At 37.0% G+C, this 23718-nt stretch overlaps 1 protein-coding gene and 1 non-coding gene across 3 annotated transcripts in view; both read right to left on the bottom strand.

Moving 5' to 3' along the window:
- The window catches only part of ADAM10 (ADAM metallopeptidase domain 10), a 166650-nt gene that overhangs the window by 2984 nt on the left and 139948 nt on the right, over positions 1-23718 (bottom strand). For both annotated transcript variants that reach the window (XM_055278361.2, XM_063639017.1), the window contains 5 exons: positions 22666-22816; positions 13413-13596; positions 12605-12713; positions 11901-12121; positions 1209-1335 (listed from right to left, as the gene is read on the bottom strand). In XM_055278361.2, coding sequence (XP_055134336.1) covers positions 1209-1335; positions 11901-12121; positions 12605-12713; positions 13413-13596; positions 22666-22816 — 792 coding nt within the window. The remainder of the gene's footprint in view (positions 1-1208; positions 1336-11900; positions 12122-12604; positions 12714-13412; positions 13597-22665; positions 22817-23718) is intronic.
- LOC129483798 (small nucleolar RNA U13) lies at positions 1740-1843 on the bottom strand. The gene has a single exon (XR_008658292.1). It is a non-coding gene; the product is annotated as a small nucleolar RNA U13 (small nucleolar RNA).

Raw genomic sequence — 23718 nt, 5'->3', positions numbered from 1 at the left:
GTGAATTTAAGAAAAGCAATGATATAAAAATCAAATTTCCTCTAATTCTAAGATACTGTCCTAGCATGACTACTGGGCCATCTTGCCCCAGACAGGTAAATGCAGGCGAACAACTGAGGGAAAACAGAGAAAAGGTATAAGAAACCTAGTTTTGAACTACTTTGTATAAGGTAGTGGATTTGCCTGAGGCAAGACATTTTATGAGAAGTCTGAGAGCGGCGGGAGAGGGAACTGCTGTCATTTAGCTCTGGCTCTCCCCTGCTGCTGCTCTGAGACAATGTCTGTCCCCACACCTGTAGAGAATAGCTACGAATACCTTGGAGAGGGGGAGGGATAAACAGAGGGAACTAAACAATACGAAGGGTTTATTTCCTATCCTTTTCTCCTTCCAATGCCCACAGCTCATCTAAAGAGGGTTCTTCCTCATGCTATGTCTCCCTGAGAGGTAAAAGGTGGAGACCAGAACTAAAGAGTTGTTTTCAGGAATGGAGAATACTTGACTGTGCTTATTTGATGAATGAATCCTCTACTCTAAGACTTTCCCACAGACTGGGATCTGTATGTCCCCATAAGCATCATCCTGGGGGAAAATAAGCTTATGTGCCAGAAAATATTTCAAGAGCACAAACACTAAAAACGATTAAGAGAGCTGGGTGCAGTGCACGTGCCTGTAGTCCCAGCTACTCAGGAGGCTAAGATGGGGAGGATTGCTTGAGCTCAGGATTAAGTCCAGCCTGGGCAACATAGTGAGAGAAAGAAAAAAGAAAAAGAAGGAAGGGAGGGCGGGAGGAAGGGAAGATGAAAGGGAAGGAAGGAGGAAGGAAGGACAACAATATGAGAAGCACAACTATTAGAATAGAAAGATCAATAATTTTAAAGTAGTTTACCATAATCATGACAAGGGAATATGTTAGAATATATTTAAAAAAAAAAAAAAAAAAACAAGAAAACAGATACCAAGCAAAATTTAAAATTTCTAGTTCTAAGTATTTTCAGACACTCAGATAAATTAGCATTAACTTAGCAGTCACTGGCCAGATTGGATTGACAAAAAGCACACAAATATCAACTAAATCATTCATCCAATAATCCCATTCTTATGGAGAAAGTACTATAACATTAGTTACTAAAGACTCACTTATAATTCAATTCTACCTGCTAAACAATTCTGAGTTACATAAATATGTATCTTGCTCAAATATTCTTACCTGGAAGTGGTTTAGGAGGAGGCAACTTTGGATTACTACTTGGAGTATGAACACTGCATATCTTAATAAATCCAGCCATTAGCATGATCAGAGCAATTCCCATAAGTAATACTGCCCACCAATGAGCCTAGAAATAAACAGATTTTTCCACTGAAAAAAAAAAACTACAAAATATTTTAGAGTATCTTTTACAGTATATAAAACATAGAACACAGTATATTGTAATTTTTAAAGAACATTTGTTTAGGAGTTGTATACATATGTTAGATATTTGCACATATATATTGTTTAAATATAAAAAAAAGTTTAAAGGAGAAAATGGAAATCACCCATAATTTCATCTCATAGAGGAAACCGCTCAATCTGATTTTTTTCAGTCTCTTTTCTACATATAACAACATTTGTCATACACATGAACACAAACACAAAACTGGGGTCATCTTGCATATAGTTATAGTGCATTTTCCCATGTTATTAAATATTTTCTGGTTTAAATATTTCCTTTGTTTTTTCCCCTTACTCTTTTTTCTCCCTCAAATGAATAATGTGCCAATGCCCTAACAAGATTTGAGGGAGGCACATCTCACATACGAGTGTGCAAACCCAATCATCACACTTATGAACTACAAAAGGATCTCCTCTTACTCTTATAGACTATGTTTTGTTTGCGTTTATACTTTCCATGGCTTAGAAAGCATGTAACTTGCTTTAAATTCTACTAGTGAATAGATTTAAAAATTACTCTTTAACCTATATTGCTTTCTAATTATCAAAGTTAAGACTGAAATTCTATCTCTTTGAGACACCCTTTTCCTCTTCTATTTCATTTGGAATTTGAGACTCGGACTAGTTATGAAATTACTTTTTATATACATTAGTTCTCATTACATTATATACAATATCTTTATTGCATTCATTAGTTTATAGGTTAATTATCTTTTTAAATATGAAAAGTGGAAGAAGATACATATTTTAGCAGCAGGCAAAGTTCATCCAGTCTTAGAAGAAACCAAAACCTCACTTTCAACCTGACCTATATTAAACAAATCAATTAGCCAAACAGAAAAACCTTCAAAAATTATTCATAAATTTATAGGAAAATTACTGTGTCTAGTCTTAAATTATATTTTGCAATTCCAAATATTCAAACTTTGTTTTAAGACCACATGTACTAATAAACATCATACAAAATATTTACAACTTTAAAACTGAACCTTTACATTTATTTAACACAGATTATTGTAACACATACATAATTACTACTAATAGTTTCCAGCAAAACTCCCATTTAAGAAGATTTTCTATTACTTAGGGTCTTAAAACAAACTGGGTACCACTTCTACACTGTTTAGTTTTTCCAGCAGTGTTTATATAATTAAAGTAATACTAATGCTAATTTTAGCATTAATGAGAGTAACGCTAAAATTAAAGACATGTTGTGGCAAAATATCCCAAGCCACTTTTTCTGTGTGTACATAAAGCCTTTCCTACTTTCTAAAAATTTGTTTTATTTTGAAAGAGTCTCAAACTTAAAGAAAAGTTGCAAGTACAATTCAAAAACCTTTTAAAAACCTGAGGCCGGGCACGGTGGCTCCCAGCACTTTGGGAGGCCGGGGCGGGTGGATCACCTGAGGTCAGGAGTTCGAGACCAGCCAGGCCCACATGGTGAAACCCCGTCTCTACTAAAAATACAAAAATTAGCCAGGCATGATGGTGGGTGCCTGTAATCTCACTACTCAGGAGGCTGAGCGGGGGAGAATCGCTTGAACCCGGGAGGCAGAGGTTGCAGTGAGCCGAGATTGTGCCACTGCACTCCAGCCTGGGCGACAGAGTGAGAATCCACCTCAAACAAACAAACAAACAAAAACAAAAAAAAAAACTTTTAAAAATCTGGAAGCACCTCAGAGTAAGTTGCTAGCACTATGCTGTTACTCCTGAACATTTTAGCATATAATTTCTACAACCTAAGGGTGGTTTCCTAGATAACAAGACAATCATCAAAATCACAAAATCAGGGCTGATACATTACTAACATTTAATCCTCAGACCTCATTCAGGTTTTGCCATTTGTCCCAATACTATCCAGTTCAGAATCGTGTGCTGTATTTAGCCACCATGTTTCTTTTCTCTCCTTTGATTTGGAAAAATTCCAGTCTTTCCTTGGCTTTTACGACCTTGATACTTTTGAAGATTACAGGGCAGTTATTTTGTATGGGAATGTCCTTCAATTTGGGTTTCTCTGGTGTTTCTTTGTGATCAAATTCAGGTCACACATCTTTGGTAAGAATATCACAGATGCTGTGTTCTCCCTGCATCCTATCAGGTAACACGTGATTTTTATTTCATTACTGCTGATGTTAACTTGATCACTGGATTAAGGTGTTATCTGCCAAATTTTACCATGATTCTTGTTTCTCTTTTGTAAACAATGAATATTTTGTAGGGATGTAATTTGGATGTAAATATCCTGTTCTTCATCAAACTTTCAATGTATTTGTTTATTTATTCTCTCATGGTTTCCTATTTTATACATATATAATCAATTACTGACATTATTGTGTTTTTTGGACATGTCCTCATCATTCTTTGAGCACTTTCTTACTTTCTGGCCCAACAAGAAGTTCCAGATTTATCCTGTTCTTTCCCTACCCCAGCCTTGGAATCTGCCAAAGAGCCCTGGTTTCTTTTAGTCTTACCCCTCCTATGTAGACATCTTCCTCATCCTACTTACACTCTTGACATCCCATGCCAGTCACTCCTCCACAGGGGTGCACTTCTCACCCTGCTTGGGCTCTGAAACCCCATACTAGTAGTGTTCCCCATCCCACACCTTCCGAACCTGGTCAGGTTCCAACACTCTGCTCTGTGCCACTATAGCTCCCCAACTTTGGCATGGATGCCTACCTTGCTTGGGCTCACCTAATGGCTTTAGGAATTAACTGCTTCAAAAAAGGAGAGGGAACAAAAAAGGGAAAGATATATATACATACATACATATATATGGACACACACACATATTCATATATATATTCAATTTTAAAATCAAACAGAATGATTTAGACTTGAGTGTCATTTCTCAGTCTTATTTAATTCTCAGATTAGATCTCTGTACAGAAGAGCCCCACAGACACCTTTCTTCTCTTTATTTTCATGTTTATTATTCAATCTGTAAAAACTGTAACACGGTTGTCCCTCACATTGCTTGTTATTGCAGGGACTGCAAACTCAAAAGCTTACATGGAAGGTAAGGTGGAATGCAATTCAACCTTACTGCTTAAAGATCTGATTTTTCAAGAGAAGCAATATATCGGAATTTTTATTTAAAATCTATTTTTAAATGCTGGCAAACTTGTGAGAAATTTCTTAAAACAATATGTAGAATATACAAAACATGCTGACAGGGCTGAATCTGGCTTGGAAATTAAAACTTTACAATCTATTTTTTAAAAGCCACTTCTTGAGACTGCCAGATTTTTTTTTAAATTTTATTTTGTTTTCTATAAAAATCATGTTCAGAGCTCTGCTCTCCTTGTTAGTCTTTAGGATGATGTTCCCATTCCTTTATTATATAGGTATTCTATAGACTCCTATTGTTTTTTGTTTTTATTCATCCTCAAATAACAGACCTGCTACTTATCGCAAGACAGGGTAGAAGGCCACCCTCAGTCTGTCAAAGCAGTACAGGACCATTTTGAGTAATGCAGAAAGTTTAGCATCCGTGGCCCCCATCCATCAAATGCCAGTAGAGCTCCTTCAGTTACTCTGACAACCACCGCACATTTCCAAACACCTGCTGGGGAAGTAGTAACACCTCTAATGTGAGCCAATCCACGAGTACAAAGGCTTAAGAGTTTTCCTACTAGCTTTCTCCCGTTGATGGGCAAGTGGGATACAGGAGATACACTTCTATTCCTAAAGTCATTATCATCTTGAATATATTTCCTTCCTTCATCTTTACTTTCATTTTTATGAAAATATGGCCATCAGTGTTATGGCTACCTAAAATATGGAACTGACCATGTTACTCCTTCATGTCAAACCCTTCTTCGAATGCTTCCCACCAAAGATTTCCAAGATAGACCACTATGTAGAAGAGAGGGAAAAAAGCAAAAGCAAAAACTTGAGTACACGATAAAGTACAGCAAAGTGTATATGATTCCACCTTTTTAAAAAGTATATATCCTTAGAGTGGTATAGACAGTTTCGAAGAATACACAAGAAATCCATCCTAGAAAGATTGGGGGTCCAGGGTAAAAAACAACAACAACAACAAAAAGGCCTACTTTTGAATCTATTACTTTGTCAACTAAAAAAAGAATAATCAAATTTTTCAAAAGAAAAAAAATAGAAAAAAAATGTTTGTTTTGCAAAATTCATACTTCTGTGACTTTTTCACATGCTCTGTCCCCATAAAATATTTCTGTACTCTCTACTTCTACTAATTCTTAAGAACTTAGCTTGGCCGGGCACGGTGGCTCATGTCTGTAATCCTAGCACTGTGGGAAGCTGGGGCGGGTGGATCACCTGAGGTCAGGTGTTCAAGACCAGCCTGGCCAACATGGTGAAACCCCATCTGTACTAAAATACAAAAATTAGCCAAGCATGATGGCAGGTACCTGTAATCTCAGCTACTCAGGAGGCTGAGACAGGAGAACCGCTTGAACCTGGGAGACGGTGGTTGCAGTGAGCCGAGATTACGCCACTGCACTCCAGCCTAGGTGGATGAGACTCCATTTCAAAAATAAAAATAAAAAAAGAACTTAGCTCTGGCGTTATCTCCTTAAAGGCTTTTCCTAATAGGTTCTCCTAGTTCTGTGAAAACAGCATACAGACTGAAGATACGTTTCTCTGGCCTGTCTTCTCTATCCCAAACTGACCTGTGAGCTCCCTGGACTTATATCCTATTACCTCAGTACCTACCCAACAAACAAAATACTTGTTGAACTAGTTATTACAAGTAAGTCATTATTTAAATATTGACCTTGAAACATACCTAACAGCTCATTTATTATTTCTAGATTGCCTAACACATACAAATAATGTGACAAGGCTGTTACAACAGAGACAGGACAGTAAAACTGGTTTGGATATATTTAATGACAGTCTTTTTAGTACCTACACACTCTTTTTTTTTCTCTTTTAAGAGACAGGGTCTTGCTCTGTTGCCCAAGCTGGAATGCAGTGGTGCAATCACGGCTCACTGCAGCCTTGCCCTCCTGGGCTGTGGTGATCCTCCTGAGTAGCTGGGACTACAAGGTATATGCCGCCACACCCTGCGAATTCATTTATTTATTTATTTGCATACACAGAGTCTTGCTAGGTTGTCCAGGTTGGTCTTCAACTGCTAGTCTCCAGCAAATTTTCCCTCCTCAACCTCCCAAAGTGCTAAGATTAAAGGTATAAGCTACCGTACCTGGCCTATAGATTTAAATAAAGCGCCATACAAGTACACACTATGGCAGTAAGAGAGGCAGATTGGAGACAGAAAGCCCAGATTTAGTAGTGGTTAAAACTGTAAAAAACAAAGGAAAAAAGAACCTAGTCGCAGTTCAGATCAACAGATACATAATAAAATATGGCACTCAAGCCCTTGAGAACTTCCAGTTCCTTCTAGCACAGTGTTCCTGGCTTTATTCTAATTTTTTTCAGGTAACTATGTATCTCACAAGCCCAATGCTTGAGATGTTTCAGTGCCAATGATAGTAGCTTTTGTGAATTTAGCGTGTGGGGAAATGGAACATGGCAATAGACAGAAGATAGCAAGAAAAACTAAACAAAATAAATAGTGCATCTGAAAACATTAGTAAGTACAGCCACCTTTATAGTTTTTCTTTTTAAAAAAGAATGAGTTAAATGCTAAATTGCATGCTATCCCCTTTAAATATACTATAAAATCAGGGAAAGGAATACTAACTAGGCTAGTAAATGTAAAATATGCATTTCTCTCAAAAGAAAAGATCACAAATTGACCACCTGTTAGTCTGAAAGAAAGGGGAGCTGTCATTCATTCAATGAACATTTACTGAGTGTAAACTGAGTACTAGAGTCTTATATCTCAGAGACAAGGGTGTTAAGCAAAACTTTAGGGACAAAGAGAAGACATCCAACCATTTTTCAAAAACTCAAGAAGTTTCTCAACCCAGAAAATAATTCTACATAACAAACAGAGAGATGATGTTCAATACAGGCACTTAAACATAGCCAATAATAAAGTAAAAAGTCAAAATTAAATAGTCTAATTTATTATGTATTAATTACAATAGTATTTAATTTGATAATCTAAATATAAACAAAAAGAACCTATATGGTAACAAAATGATAAAGCAAGTATCATCTAAAAAAAGTGCATGAGCAAGGACAGGGAAGACATGCACTCAAGTCTCTTCAGACATAAGATAATCTATTGTTCTTAAAGACCTCCAGAAAGTCAACCATATAATCCTTTCAATGAATACTCCAGTGTTCAACAATGCTCACTCTCAGCAAACGCATTCTGGACTTCCCATGGGTCACAAGACCATGTGGGGTCCACAGCTCCTTGTCATGATACTGATTATGTCATCCCTATAGGGGCAGAAAGTTTCCTTTCAATTTTTCAGAAGACATAATACTATAGTCTGGACTTTGACTATATACTCCTCCTATCCTTCAAACTCCCACCACCACCACTAGCAGCAGCAGCAATAGCAATCTGCCAAGCAGAAAGCAACTTGTACTAAACTTCTGGTTACTTTAAGCTCACCCTGGGCAAGTAAGATAAAATACCACTAACAGGAACCTGAAAACATTCCAGTTTCAAAGTTAATATGCACAGTTTTTACTCTTTTCCATATAAATTATTACATTTTAGAAATCTGCCTCACTCATCTAGCAGATGTATACTGTGTCCTCACTATATGCTAAAAACCCTACAATATTATTATATCTTTGTTGTTAAAGTTTCATAAGTGCTATGCTATGTGGTCTGTTCCATAAAGCAATGAAACCACCTTCTATTTTCAACATATCAAGATGACAAAATGGAAAATTTCTGTTACAAGTCTTTTTAAAAAGGAGTCGTCATATCGCAGAGACTGAAAAAAACGGCAGACAAACTATTAGTATGCACCATCACCTACTGACTCAGTGGGTCTGGAATGGAACCTGAGAATTTGCATTTCTATGAAGTTCCCAGGTGATGCTGATGCTGCTTCTCAGGCCTACGCTTTGAGTTCACTGCTCTTGATCAGGAGTTGGCAAATATTTCCCATAAAGGCCCAGATAAACATTTTAGGTTTTGTGGGGTCATACAGTCACTGTTGCAGCTACTCAAAGTGCAAAAGCAGCCAAAGACAATGTGTAAACAAATGGGTGTGGCCATGTTCCAATAAAATGTTATCAGTACTGAAATTTGAATTTCATATGATTTTTAAAAGAATGTTATTTTGATAATTTTTACATTTTTTTCAATCATTTAAAAATGTAAAAACCGTTCTTAGCTTCTGAGCCATACAGAAATAGGCACGGGCTGGATTTGGCCCATGGGCCATAGTTTGCCAACCCCTGTTCTAGATGAGTGGTTCTTAACCCTGGCTCTTCATCAGAATTAACTGGAGAGTTTTAAAAGACCCAGATACTTAAACCCAAGAGATTCTGATTTAATTAGTCCAAACCCTAGGGTGATTCTGGTATACAACCAGGATTGAGAACTACTGCTATTAATCAATATTTTCCCAAATGACATCTAAGGATATTTAGGACTTAGTCTTTTCATGATAAAAGTTTCTAGGGTTAGGTAAGTTTGGAAAATTAAGTTTAAAGGATTTATTTATCACAGGACTTCTCAAAATCTTCTCACAAATCTCCAAGAAAGGTCTATAGTATGGAGTAGTTTTCCAGATTCATTTGACCATTGAAGGCCTAGAACATCTAATGGAACTAGTGTTCTGTTAAGCATTTGGGAAACAGTGCTCTAAATCTTTCATTCATAAAGAAAACCAGATACTTAATACTTAGATGCATAAAATTATAGCAAAATATGACAGCAGAAATTAATTTTAAAATGAGAAGGTGTTTGACTCTTGATAAATCAGCAATAAAAAAATACAAACTCCTGATAAATCTCAACAAATTAAAAAGAAAAAAACCACAAAATTATCAGGCAATGATTTTTAAAAGGAGGGGAAACACAACAATAAATTTGAAAAATAAAAGGCAAGGTAAGAGGTGGTTTTCTACAATGTCAAATCTAACGTGAAAGATACAGAAAATCAGAACACATCAACTATAGAAGAAACTGGAAATGAATTACCAATGCTCTCAATCCCTAATTAAAGAAAAGGAGATGCTGAAACAAGGTCTCAACAGATTTACTGACGAATGCTTTTAAACGTTTCAAGAACTAGATGACTCTTTGATAAATCTAAAGGATGTTTATCATTTTATCCTGTCCAGACACACAGTAGGCACTCAGCAAACACAGTAAATGTATTTGGAAAAATCAAAACATAGTTGTCAACACAGAAAAGAAAGTATCACTTCCATGGTACCAGTAGCAGCAGTCAATAACCCATGCCCCGAAGTTCTAAATTGTTAAAGTTCTTCTTACTCTACCCTGCATGAGGAGAAAAGCTGCCATAGTGTACCACAGAAAGAAGACAAAAGGCCACCAGGCACTACTGGAAAGGAAAGTAGTGAAACTAACCCCTCACTTCTTTCACAGCTTCTTACACCAGAAGATCTTGATAATCTGTATTACTAACTGGAAGGGCACTTCCCTAACATGATAAACCCTGGTATGCAAGTAAACTATGCACATAAGCAAATGAGACAAGTAACTTGTAAAGAAGCGGATGTTTATTATCTTACTGCTTGATGTGGTTAATGCCCACAAATGCACCAACAGCCTAGCGGTACTCTTCACACATTACGAGCATGCTATTCGAAAGACTGGCATATGACTGTCAACAATGATATAAAATAAAGGCATGTGCTATCCCACACACACTTAAAGTTAACGTCTATAAACTTGAAAGTGTCTGATTAATTGGTTCCAGAGTACAAGAAAGGACTTCATGTTGCCAATTCATTGTGCAACATTTCATTAATCCTCACGTCTAAAATATGGGGAGAAAAGGTCTTAAAAATACTTAAAAGATCATGTCTACTAAATATTTTTAAAGTGAAAATAAATGGGCTTTTGAAATTCTAAATAATGTAATGAGTCAAAATTAGAGATAATAGAGAAAAGTAAAAAATACTATGTTTAGATATGATTTAGTACCCCAAAAATCTAAAATATCTAACACAATATATACTCAGTAGAATGTAATTCTGAGATCCCCTTTCCTTTTCTGTATACACTGTCCTCTACAGCAGACACGTATACCAAATTTCAACTTTTCTTATTAGAGATAATCAGAAAAAAAAATAGCTGAGTTGAAAATAAAGAAGGGTCAAGAAAGGTAAGCTGCTTGAAGTCACAGAATTGATAAACGCCAGAAAGATTATTTGAATCCTTAAGTGATTCTCAAACCTGTGCTCTTTCCACTACACCATGGTACCAGAAGACAACTTCAGTTTGACAGATATTTACTAGAACTTACTATGCAACAAGCACAGGAATTAAAAAAAAGAGTAACATGTTTTAAGGAAACCTAAGTTAAGTCAACTGCTCAAGTAGTTAGTTTGAAACCTAGGTAGATCTCCTAAATCCAATTTCAACAATCCTTCTACTCCATGATCATTACATATCTAAAAATCACATATCCTAATGTGTCCTAGGAACGGTAAACATCATTTTAAATGCTGGAGGTAACTATACAATTTTTACTCTAGAATGTTATTAGAAGAGTACAAAAAAGGCTGACATCCCACACAAACAACATCTTTTGTGCTTTAAGGCATCCATAGTCCTAAACGCACACACACATACACACAAACACACACACACACACACACAAATAATTTGAGAAAGAGGAATCTGAGTTATAAGTCAATTTCCAAAGCAAACTACATTCAGTTCAATTATAGCACATTCTCAAATATATCATTTGCAAGCTTCCTATAGATATTTTAATGTAATCACTTTTAAAGCATGAACACTTAAGTTGAGATAGTCATTCTTGACAATCTTTTAAGAAAATATCAGGTAATTCCGTGTTTGTACAACTTGGAGATACGTGGGCTTAAAAATAAGCGTTCAGTGGATTACTATTGGATGAACGTCCACAATCATTAGCAGATCTACAAAAGGCTGTGTATCTGATCTTACTCTGTTCAACATTTCCTATTACAGACAAGATGAAGACCCAGAGATTATACTGAAAGATCAGGAAAAATCACCAATTAGTCCATGATTTGGGCAAATAAGCTGTCTTGAAAAACAAAAAAAAAAATTTTTTTTTTAAGTCCCATGAAAATGCCCTAATAATATGCACCAAAAGAAGTAACCCATCCAGGAGATGAACTAAGGAGCACGGTAAAACAGAATGACTCCCATCACCTACTAAGCAATCTATGAATCATACACATGATTCTGATCACTTCAGAAGGAAATAATAACCAGAAATATTAGAAATTTAAACATCTTCATATAAAGTAATTCTAATATAAATAGTTAAGTTGTTTTCTCATAACTTTGATGACTTCTGGCCAAGTAAAATTAAGATCAAACCACTTTAAGTTTTCTTTGTAAATAAAAAACATACTTACCACAATCCATTCAGCAATGTTTTCATAGAGCTCTGGACTAAAAATTGCTTTTTTAAGCCTAGCTAGAGGACCATCAGCATCTACTAATCTGCACCTCATGAAAACATCACAGTAACCTCTAAAATCGTTGCAAGGGGATCCAGGTTGCAGGGTGATGGTTCGACCACTGAAGTGCCTACTCCACTGCACAGACCCTGTACTGGCACAAGTTGATGGGTCCACTGGAAAAGAAATGCCAAATATACGCTGAAGATCAGATTCAAATATAAGTTGAAGATCAGATTTCCAGTTGCGGAAATATAAAGAGGGAAAAAAAACTGTCTGAAATCATTACCATAACATGTTATATAGACCTTCTCTAGTTAGGCTAGGTAACACCATTAGTAATTCACATTAAATGTTACAATGTAAACAAGCAACCCGCAAGTCTTGATTCAGTGTCCACAATGACTTAAAGTCTAACAGTGTTTATGTAAATTATTGCTGTAAAGCTGGCAACATTTTGTCTAGTTTATCATTTTTAAAACATTGTAGAGACCATAATAACAGACACAATGCTATGTTACATTTATAATCTCCTCCAGAGGACAGATTTAGCTGGAAACTATCTGGCCAAACTGTAGGTCAAAGTTTTACACTTAAAATTTAGGAGAAAATAATAGTTTGAGGCAGATTTTATACTCGTGTATTTTTAAAAGCCTTACTTTTCTTCATACAGCATACATGGCATAATTCTTTATCATCTTTGCCATCAGAACTGGCACACGTACACTCCTCTAAGCCATATTTCTCACAGATAGAACCTGCACATTGCTAGAAGAAAAATAAAAGACAAATTATTTAATCCCTATACAGTCAAACCTATTTTTTATAGTAACAGGCAAGTATGAGCTTCCACTGTCAAAATATTTAAACGGAAATAAAAGTGAAAAACAAACAGAGATGAGTATCAGAACTGAATTACATAAATACATTTGAAAAAATTTGAAAAACAGTAAATCCAAGAAAGATAGTAAATCTTTTAAAGCAATGGCAACTTAAAAAAATGAAATACAAGCAGAGAAAGAGATTAGATGAGGATCGATTTTATGTTGGTTATTATAGCTCTTCTATAAAGAAAGAAAAATTAAATTTTCTTCATGTAGAGCAAAGTGATATTCAGCCACAAAAGCTCTGAAGGTTTCATATTCAGAGATGACCAAAGAGTTCTTTTAGGCTACTGAAATATTCTTTTATAAAACTTAAATATTATAGACAAGTCACATGCCAAGTTGTACAACTAGGTTTCTCTAGAGAATATCAATCACATGTACATGGTAAGATGAAAGACAAATTAGTAGCTAATTGAATGCCACATAATATATTCATGGTTTTGTGAGGGAATAGATAGGGATATTACTTAAACAGAGACCAAGATTAATTACTTTAACTGCGTAGATTTAAGCATCAGTAATTCTTCAGAAAAACAAGTTTTCTAAAATTAAATTTAAAAACATATAGTTAAATACTTACCCCATTAATGCACACTTGTGTATGCCTATTACAGTCTGTGAAGTTTGGTTTAGGGTCAGATGCTGGGCAGAGAGCTGTGAAGCCATTACATATTCCTTCCCTTGCACAGTCTGAATCATCCCGACACTTCTCAGACTTTGACTTGAATGCACACTGTGCTGTACAACAAGGACCTTGACTTGGACTAGAAGAAACATTAAGTGATTAAACAAAGTAAATCACTAGTTATTTCCTATATACTATTAGATATTAGATTAGATCCACATTATTAGACATAGTACCAATTTTTAAATCCTAAGTCTCATATTTAAATTATAAGTATGTTACTGGTATACCACTTCAAAAAACTGAAACTGCACACTGCCTCCTGAGTAAACAGTGCACTGGTGGAGCTGTGTGTTCCAAAGAAACAGTGCCTGGGCCTACACGGAAAAGTCACACCCTGCAGGGCATGAGATAAAGCAGCACATTGCTCCTTCAGGTAACAGTGCCTTGGCCAAGTTGAGGAGCTGTGCATTCCAGGGCTAAGCCAACACAATAACTCACATCCCAGGGAAATATCAATGGCTGAACCGGGATACTATACCTACAGGCCAAACAACTCTAGCACCCTGCTTGCCTGGAGCTAGACTAGCCCCCTAGAGTCTGAGCTGCTGAGACACCCTTCTCCCCACAGTAGTCATCACTGTGCTGTTCCCTGCCCCTAGGGCCCAAATGACAGCTGTGCTTGAACATTCTGAGGTACTTGCTGTTGCTGCACCTGGTCTCACAGACTCTGGGAGACCGCCAAGCCCCACCATCCCAGGGTCGAGACTCACCACCACCTCCATCCCCGGCGACCCAACTCACCACTGAGTCCTATTGGCTCAGGCTCCGAAATTACTGCCATGCACTGTGCTCTGGGCTCAAAATCTCCAGAACGCCTCTTCCCTGGACTCAAGCCAGGGCTATACCCTGCCCACAAAGTGTATAATCACAGCTACAGACTGGCCCACTGGGCCCAAGCTGCTAGGGAGTAACCAAGAGTCATAGATCCTGGTGCTATAGGCAACCTACATTCAATCTTGCCAGACAGTAAACATGCACTGCAAGACATAAGTACCATAATAGGTTTGTGAGATCCTGAGCCTAGAACTCCGGTCCCATAGTTACTCTACGCATCCACAACTGGAAGCCAGCACCACAGCAGGTGCTTGCAGGCCATGTCACACCTGCCACCAAGAGGGATCCCCTTGGCTAAGTCTCACCATTATGGGAAAAATGAGAATAGGAGGGCCCCAAACGTCGTTGCCACTGAGGACATTAACAACCTACAACACCAGCATCCATTACCACAAACTTCTACAGCACAGGCCACTGAGGTGCCTACAGTTATTGATGATGTTGAATACAGCTGAAGAAGCTGCATGGAGATGATACCACTGCACCTACCTGGAAAAAGAATCACCACACCCTTCCCGACCAGCACACTAAGACCCAGCTACAAGTGAGAGTGTATCTCCATGAAAGCCACTCTAGAAAATTTAGATGAGATGACTGTTCCACCAGACAGGTACACAGACATCAACACAGGGACTCAAGAAACATGAAAAAACAAATATATATGACACCACCAAAGGAAAATAATAAACTCTCTAGCAACAGGTCCCAATGAAAACGAAATCAATAAATTGCCTAAAAAGGAATTCAAAATAATGATTTGGGGGAAAAGACACAAGAAAATATAGATAAAAAATTCAATGAAACTAGGAAAACAATTCATATGAATGAGAAATTCAAAAAAGTAACAAATGTCATTAAAGAGAAACAAAAGTCCTGAGGCTTAAGAATTCAATGAATAAAATAAAAATATATAACAACTTCAACAGCAGACTTGATCAAGCAAAAGAAAATCTCAACTTCAAGATAGAGTGTTTGAAATTACTCATTTAGGGGAAGGTAAAAAAAAGGAAGAAAGCCTATAAGACTTATGGGACACCACAAAGTGAATAAATTTTCATATTATAAGAGCTGCAGAAGGTTGGGTGCAGTGACTCATACCTGTAATGCTAGAACTTTGGGAGGCTGAGGTGGGAGGATCACTTGAGCCCAGGAGTTCAAGACCAACTTAGGCAATGTAGTGAGATCCCATCTCTGCAATCAATCACTTAAAAGCTACAGAAGGAGAAGAGGTTTAAAAAGGCACAGAAAACCTATGTTTTGGCTGGGTGCACTGGCTCACACCTGTAATCTCAACACTGTGGGAGGCCAAAGCAGGTGGATCACTTGAGGTCAGAAGATTGAAACCCCGTCTCTACTAAAAATACGAAAAAAACTAGCTGGGCGTGGTGGCACGCACCTGTAATTCCAGCTACTCAGGAGGTTGAGGCACAAGAATCGCTTGAACTTGGAAGGCAGAGGTTGCAGTGAACTGAAACTGTACCACTGCACTCCAGCCTGGGTGATGAAGTGAGACTCTGTCTCAAAAAAAAAAAAGAAAGAAAAAAAGAAAACCTATTTTTTAAAATAATAGCTGAAAACGTAGGTCTTCTTTGAGGATTTATAGTCAAATTGTCAAAAGTCAGGGACAAAGAGAATTCTAAAAAAACAGCAAGAGAAAAGTATCAAGTCACATATAAGGGAGTATCTATTAGACTAGCAGCAGATTTCTCAGCAGAAATTTCACAGGCATGGAGAGAATGGGATAATATGTTCAAAGTACTGAAAGAAAAAAACAAATTGGCAGCCAAGAATCTGTAAGACTTTATTTGTCCCTCATTTCTGAAGGATAGTTTACAAATTAGCAGCCAAGAGTCTATACCCAGCAAAACTACCTTCAGAAATGAGGGACAAATAAAGTCTTTCCCACACAAGCAAAAATAGGAAATTCATCACCACCAGACTGACCCTACAAGAAATACTCAAGGGAGTCCTGCACCTGGAAGCAAAAGAAACCAATAATCACCATTATGAAAACACACAGAATTATAATGCTAACAACCTACACCACCACTACCGCCATTACCACAATGCTGTACAGCACATGCCACTGTGATACACAAATGAGAAAAAGAAGAGTCAAATGTGATCACTACAGAAAACTACCAAATCACAATGCTGAATGAGAGAAAAAAAGGAAGAATGAATATGCAAAAACAAAACAAAACAAAACAAAACCAAAAAACAGCCGGGTGCAATGGCTCATGCCTGTAATCCCAGCACTTTGGGAGGCCAAGGCAGGCAGATCACGAGGTCAGGAGATTAAAACCATCCTGGCTAACACGGTGAAACCCCATCTCTACTAAAAATACAAAAAATTAGCCGGGCATGGTGGCGGGTGCCTGTAGTCCCAGCTACTAGGGAGGCTGAGGCAGGAGAATGGCGTGAACCCGGGAGGCAGAGCTTGCAGTGAGCCGAGATCACACCACTGCACTCGAGCCTGGGCTACAGAGCAAGACTCCGTCTCAAAAAAAAAACAAAAAAAATTAAAAAAAAAAAAAAACAAAATAATTATCAAAATGACAAGAGGAAGTCCTCACCTATTGATATCAATCATGAATATACACCAATTAAATCCCCCTACTTAAAAGACACAACCTGGCTGAATGGGCCTATTTTAATCTCTTCTCGCTCTGTAGCTTTTAAATTACTTATGTATTAATTTATTTGTAGAAATGAGATCTCACTATGTTGCCTAGGTTGGTCTTGAACTCCTGCTCAAGCAAAACTCCCAGCTCAGCCTCCCAAACACATGACACATCCAACTATAGGCTGCTTACAAGAAAATCATTTTACCTGTAAAGACATATATAGACTACAAGTAAAGGAAGAGAAAAAGATATTTCACTCAAAAGAAACAAAGTAAGCAAGAGTAGCTACACCTGTATCAGATAAAACAGATTTTAAGTAAAAAACTGTGAAAAGAGGGCCAGGAGCAGTGGCTCACGCCTGTAATGCCAGCACTTTGGGACGCCGAGGTGGGCAGATCACCTGAGGTCAGGAATTCAAGACCAGCCTGACCAACATGGCGAAACCCCGTCTCTACTAAAAATACAAAAATTAGTCGGACATGGTGGTACATGCCTGTAGTCCCAGCTACTTGGGAGGCTGAGGCAGGAGAATCGCTTGAACCCAGGAGGTGTAGGTTGCAGTGAGCCGAGATCATGCCACTGCACTCAAGCCCGGGTGACAGAGCAAGACCCTGTCTCCGAAAAAAAAACTGTGAAAAGAGACAAAAAAAGGTCATTATATAGTGATAAAATGTTCCATTCAGCAAAGGAATATAACAATTCTAAATCTATATGCACCTAACACCAGAGTACCCAGATACATAAAGCAAATACTATTAGATCTAAAGAGAAAGATCAACTCCAATAAAGTAACGGTTGGAGACTTCAATAGCCCATTCTCAGTACTGGACAGAGGATCTAGACAGAAAAACAAGAAAGAAACACTGGATTGGAACTGTACTTTAGACCAAATAGATCTAACAGACATTTACAGAACATTTCATCCAACAGCTGTGGCAGAATACACATTCTTTTCATTAGCACATGAAACATTCTCCAGGACAGACCACATATTAGGCTATAAAACAATTATCAACAGATGTTTAAAAACAAATCATATCAAGTATCTTTTCTGAACACAATGGAATAAAACTAGAGATCAATCACAAGGGGAACTTTAGAAACTGTACAAATACATAAAAATTAAACAACTTGCTCCTGAACAACCAATGAGTCAATGAAGAAATTAAAAATGAAGTTTAAAAGCTCTCTGAAACAACTGAAAATAGACAAACACAACACACCAAATACTACGGGATACAGCTAAAGCAATATTAAGAGGGAAGTTTATAGCAATAAATGTTTACATAGAAAAAGTAGAAAGATAACCTAACAATGCACCTCAAGGAATCAGTAAAGCAAGAACAAACCAAACCCCAAATTAGTAGAAGAAAAGAGGGCCGGGCACAGTGGCTCATGCCTATAATCCTAGCATTTTAGGAGGCCAAGGCGGACAGATCACAAGGTCAAGGGATCAAGACCATCCTGGATAACACGGTGAAACCCCGTCTTTACTAAAAATACAAAAAAAATCAGCCAGACATGGTGGCAGGTACCTGTAGTACCAGCTACTCGGGAGGCTGAGGCAGGAGAATGGTGTGAATCCAGGAGGCAGAGCTTGCAGTGAGCTGAGATTGCACCACTGCACTCCAGCCTAGGGAACAAAGTGAGACTCCGTCTCAAAAAATAAAAAATAATAAATAATAAAAAAATCAACAACATGAACAGTTGGTTTCTCGGAAAGATAAAATCAACAATCGATTAACTAGACAAGGAAAAAAAATCCAAATAAAATCAGAAACAAAAAAGGAGACATTATAACTGATACCACAAAAATACAAATAATCATTAGAGACCATTACAATAAACTATATGCCAATAAATGGGAAAACCGAATGAAAATTAATAAATTCCTGGACACATACCACCTACCAAGATTGAAGTAAGAATAGAAAACCGACAGACCAATCACAAGTAACAAGATTGAATCAGTAATTAAAAAAAAAGTTTCCCAACAATACTTCCTGATCACCAGGTAAAATAAATAAGAAAAAAAGAACTAGAACAAGAAAAGAATGTCCACTCTCACTATGGTTATTAATATAGTAATGGAAGTCTGAGCCAGAGCAATTAGGCAAGAGAAAAAAATAAAGGACATCCAAATTGGAAAGGAGGAAGCCAAACTGTTCCTGTTTGTACACAGCATAATCTTAATAGACAACCCTTAAAGCTCCACTGAAAACTCTTAGAACTGATAAATGAATTCAGAATAGTTGCAGGATACGAAATTAACATTAAAAAACCAGTTATGTTTCTATATACAAGAAAATAGCAGAAAAAGAAATCAATCTCATTTATAATAGCTGCAAAAAAAAGAGTAAGTTTAATAAACGCAAAGAGGTGAGTTCATTAAATTTCTACAAGGAAAACTATAAAACACTGATGAAAGAAACTGAACAAGTCAAAAAAAAAAAAAAACACATTTCATGTTCATGGACTGGAAGAATTAGTACTGTGAAAATGGCCATACTACCAAAAGCAATCTATAGATTCAATGTAATCCCTATCCAAATACCAATGACATTCTTTACAGATAAAGAGAAAACAATCATAAAAGCCATATGAAACCACAGAAGACTCCAATAGCCAAAAGAATAAAGCTGGAGGCATCACACCACCTAATTTTAAAATATACGACAAAGCTATAGCAACTAAAACAGCATGATACTGACATAAAAACAGACACATCAACCAATGAAACAGAACAGAGAATTCAGAAATAAATCTATATATTTACAGCCAATTGATTTTTGACAAAGGTGATTTTTGAACATTCAGTGGGGAAAGGACAGTCTCTTCAATAAGTGGTGATGGGAAAACTGGATATCTATATGCAGAAAAATGAAATTAGACCCCTATGTCTCACCACATACAAAAACCAAATCAAAATGTAATGTAAATTTAAGACCTGCAACTATGAAACTACTAAAAGAAAACATTGGGGAAGGACATCAGGACATTGATCTGAGCCAAGATTTTTGAGTAAGACCTCAATAGCGCAGACAACAAAAGCAAAAATAGGCAAATAGGGTTACACACACCAAAAAGCTTCTGCACAGAAAAGGAAACAATCAACAGAGTGAAGAGACAATCTGTTGAATGGCAGAAAACATTTTCAAATTATTCATCTGACTAGGGACTGATAGAATGTATAAGGAACTCAAACAACTCAACAGCAAAAAACTAAATAATCTCACTGAAAAGTAGACAAATGATCTAAATAAACATTTCTCAAAAGAAGACATATATGAAAAAATGTTCAATATCACTAATCATCAGGGAAATGCAAATCAAAGCCACAGTGAGATACACCCAGTTAAAATGACCATTATCGAAATGATCAAATAAATAAATAAATAAAGACACTGGCAAGGATGCGGAGATCAGGAATCATTAGTTTACTGCTGGTGGGAATATAAATTAGTATAGCCACTGTTTAAACTGGTATAGAAGTTCCTCTAAAAACTAAAGATAGATCTACTATATGATCCAGCTGGGTATACATCCAAAGAAAAGGAAGTCAGTATGCAAAAGGGATATCTACAGCCCCCTGTTTATTGTATCACTACGCACAGTAGCCAAGATACAGAATCAGTCTAAGTGTCCACCAAGAGACAAATGGATAAAGAAAAGGTGGTATATATTTGGTCACAAAAAAGAGCAAAATACTGTCATGTGCAGTAACATGAACGGAAATAGAAGTCATCATGTTAAATAAAATAAGCCAGACATAGAAAGACAAATAGCACATGTTTTTACTCATATGTGAGAGCAAAGTAAGTTGATCTCATAGAGGTAGAGAGTAGAACGGTGGTTGTAAGAGGATGAGAAGGGTAGTGGGGAGGTGGATAAAGAGAGATTGGTTAATGGGTACAAACCCACAGAAGGAATGAGCTCTAGTGTTTTGATAGCACAGTAAAGTTACTACAATTAACAATAACTAATTGTAAATTTCAAATAGAAGATTTGAAATGTTCCCAAGACAAAGAAATGATAAATATCTGAGGAGATAAATATCCTAATTACCTTGATTTGATCATTACTTACTGTATGCATGTATCAAAATATCACATATACCTCATAAATATGTATAATTATTATGTATCAATTAAAAATGGAATAGGGGCCAGGCACAGTGGCTCACACCTGTAATCCCAGCACTTTGGGAGGCCAAAGCAGGCGGATCACGAGATCAGGAGATAGAGACCACCCTGGCTAACAAGGTGAAACCACGTCTCTACTAAAAATACAAAAAATTAGCCAGGCGTGGTGGCGGGTGCCTGTAGTCCCAGCTACTTGGGAGGCTGAGGCAGGAGAATGGCATGAACCCGGGAGGCGGAGCTTTTAGTGAGCAGAGATCGCACCACTGCACCCCAGCCTGGGCGACAGAGCAAGACTCCGTCTCAAAAAAAAAATTTTTTAAAAAAGGAATAGGAAGCTACTAAACCAGTCAAGAAAAGTGTTTGTCTTTTTTTTTTTAATAGTCAAAGCATACTACATTCCACATTCTTGCCCTGTTTACCTTTAGTAAAGGGCTATAATGGAAAATGGATTTAATATTAGGCAATTTATCAGTATTTTTTCAGTTACATCACACATTAGTTAATTTATCACTTTCTCTCACATTTTCATACTAAAATCAAACTAGGATACACAGACCAGCCGTTTAAAACATATTGAAATGGCCAGGTGCGGTGGCTCACGCCTGTAATCCTAGCACTTTGGGAGGCGAAGGTGGGCAGATCGCTTGAGATCGGGGGTCCAAGACCAATTTGGCTAACATAGTGAAACCCCAACTCTACTAAAATACAAAAAATTAGCCAGGCATGGTGGCACACACCTGTAGTCCCAGCTACTCAGGAGGCTGAGGCAGGATAATTGCTTGAACCTGGGAGGCAGAGGTTGCAGTGAGCTGAAATCATGCCACTGCACTCCAGCCTGGGCGACAGGTTTTTTTGAGACTCCATCTCAAAAAAAAAAAAAAAAAAGTATTGTACAAACAATTGCTTACACTGCTACCAAAGTAAATTTGACAAATGAAATAGTTACATTTCACCAAGTTAGAAAAGTAAATGGAAACCACATTAACTATTTAAAGTTAAGATTTTAAAAATATGGAAGATAGTTATATTTTCACAATAAGTAACTAAAGAATATGTATTTTTTAGGATTCTTTTTAGTATGTCCTTTGAGTATGTCCTTTTGTTAACACTCACCACACAAATTACTATTAAAAGTAGTCCAAACAAGCCTGGGCAAATGGCATAACTCTGTCTCCACAAAAAAATACAAAAATTAGCTGGGTGTGGTAGCACATGCCTATAGTCCCAGCTACTCAGGGGGCTGAGGTGGGAGCATCAATTGAGCCCGGGAGGTAGAAGTTGCAGTGAGCCAAGATCATGCCACTGCACTCCAGCCTGGGCAACAGAGTGAGACCCTGTCTCAAAAAAAAAAAAAAAAAAAAATGTAGTTCAATCTGCCAGTAACAGAGCACTACCAACACTACTTCAGAAAAAGAAAACGAACAACAAATAAAAGCAAAGTTTCAAAACCATATGCATCTCTTAACCTCAGTTTTAAATTTGTCATAACTGCATTCAGGCAACTTTGTAAGAACGTTAACATCACTGAAATTAGCAAGGTACCTGCACTGCTTCCCAGGTTTCAGTTTGCATTTTCTTCCCTCTGGTTGATTTGCATCGAAGCAGCATTCATCTTTACACTGGTCACTATAGCCACAATCACATTCTTCACCTTGTTCTACCATTCCATTTCCACAAATAGGTTGGCCAGATTCTGGGGAAAATAAACAAGACAAGGTAAGTATTACGTGCACACATTAATTTTATTTAAAATTCACAAATTCTTTAGACCATCATAACAAAGGGACAGAGGAAAACTTTGATGAATAAGTAGAACCAACTGGGAATATGGAAATCACGAGATCTAATTCTAACGGGGGTCTGCTACTAACTAGCAATGAGATCTTGGGCAAGTCACTTGCCTTTTGGGGCCTTCAGTTTCTTAATCTGTACAGTGAGGGTATTTGACAGAGGGTCCCTTCTAGAAGCAGTAACTTGCAAGTTAGGCCATGCTACATTGAGCTTTATTGACTGTACTATTTATATCACACAAATACAAATCAAGTTAGTGCTTCACTAACCAGGAAAAAAAAATTAAGCCTTTTTTTGCAACAGAAAATTTCGAACATACCTAAAAGTAGTAAAAGAATAGGTACAATGAACTCCCATGTACCAATCCCTCATCTTTAACAACTATCAACAACATGCTGTTCTTGTCTCATTTACTCCCACAATTTTTTTCTGGAGTATTTTAAAACAACCCCACCTAACATATTATTGTCCCTGTAAATACTTCAGGATGTATCACTAAGACAAAGTTTTTTCTTATTTAAACCTAACCATAATAAACATGATCATATCTAACAAAATTTATAACATGCTTAATAACATCTAACAGCCAAGCCATGTTCAATTTTCCTCAAATGTCTCTTTACAATTTGTAGCCGTCAATCCAGTTTCAAACCCGAGGTTCCCCTAACCCCAACTCCTCCCCTCATGGTTGCTTTTTGACAGGTCTCTTATGTTCTTTTAACGTATAATAGATTTCCCCATTTTTATTTATTTTTATACCATTGATCTGTTAAAGAAGTTGGGTGATTTTGTCTATGAAATCTC

This window comes from Symphalangus syndactylus, chromosome 5, assembly GCF_028878055.3.
Source record: "Symphalangus syndactylus isolate Jambi chromosome 5, NHGRI_mSymSyn1-v2.1_pri, whole genome shotgun sequence".
In the NCBI taxonomy this organism is placed as follows: Eukaryota; Metazoa; Chordata; class Mammalia; order Primates; family Hylobatidae; genus Symphalangus; species Symphalangus syndactylus.
Note: the sequence above shows the minus strand (reverse complement) of the source record. Positions and strands in the feature narration are given on the sequence as shown.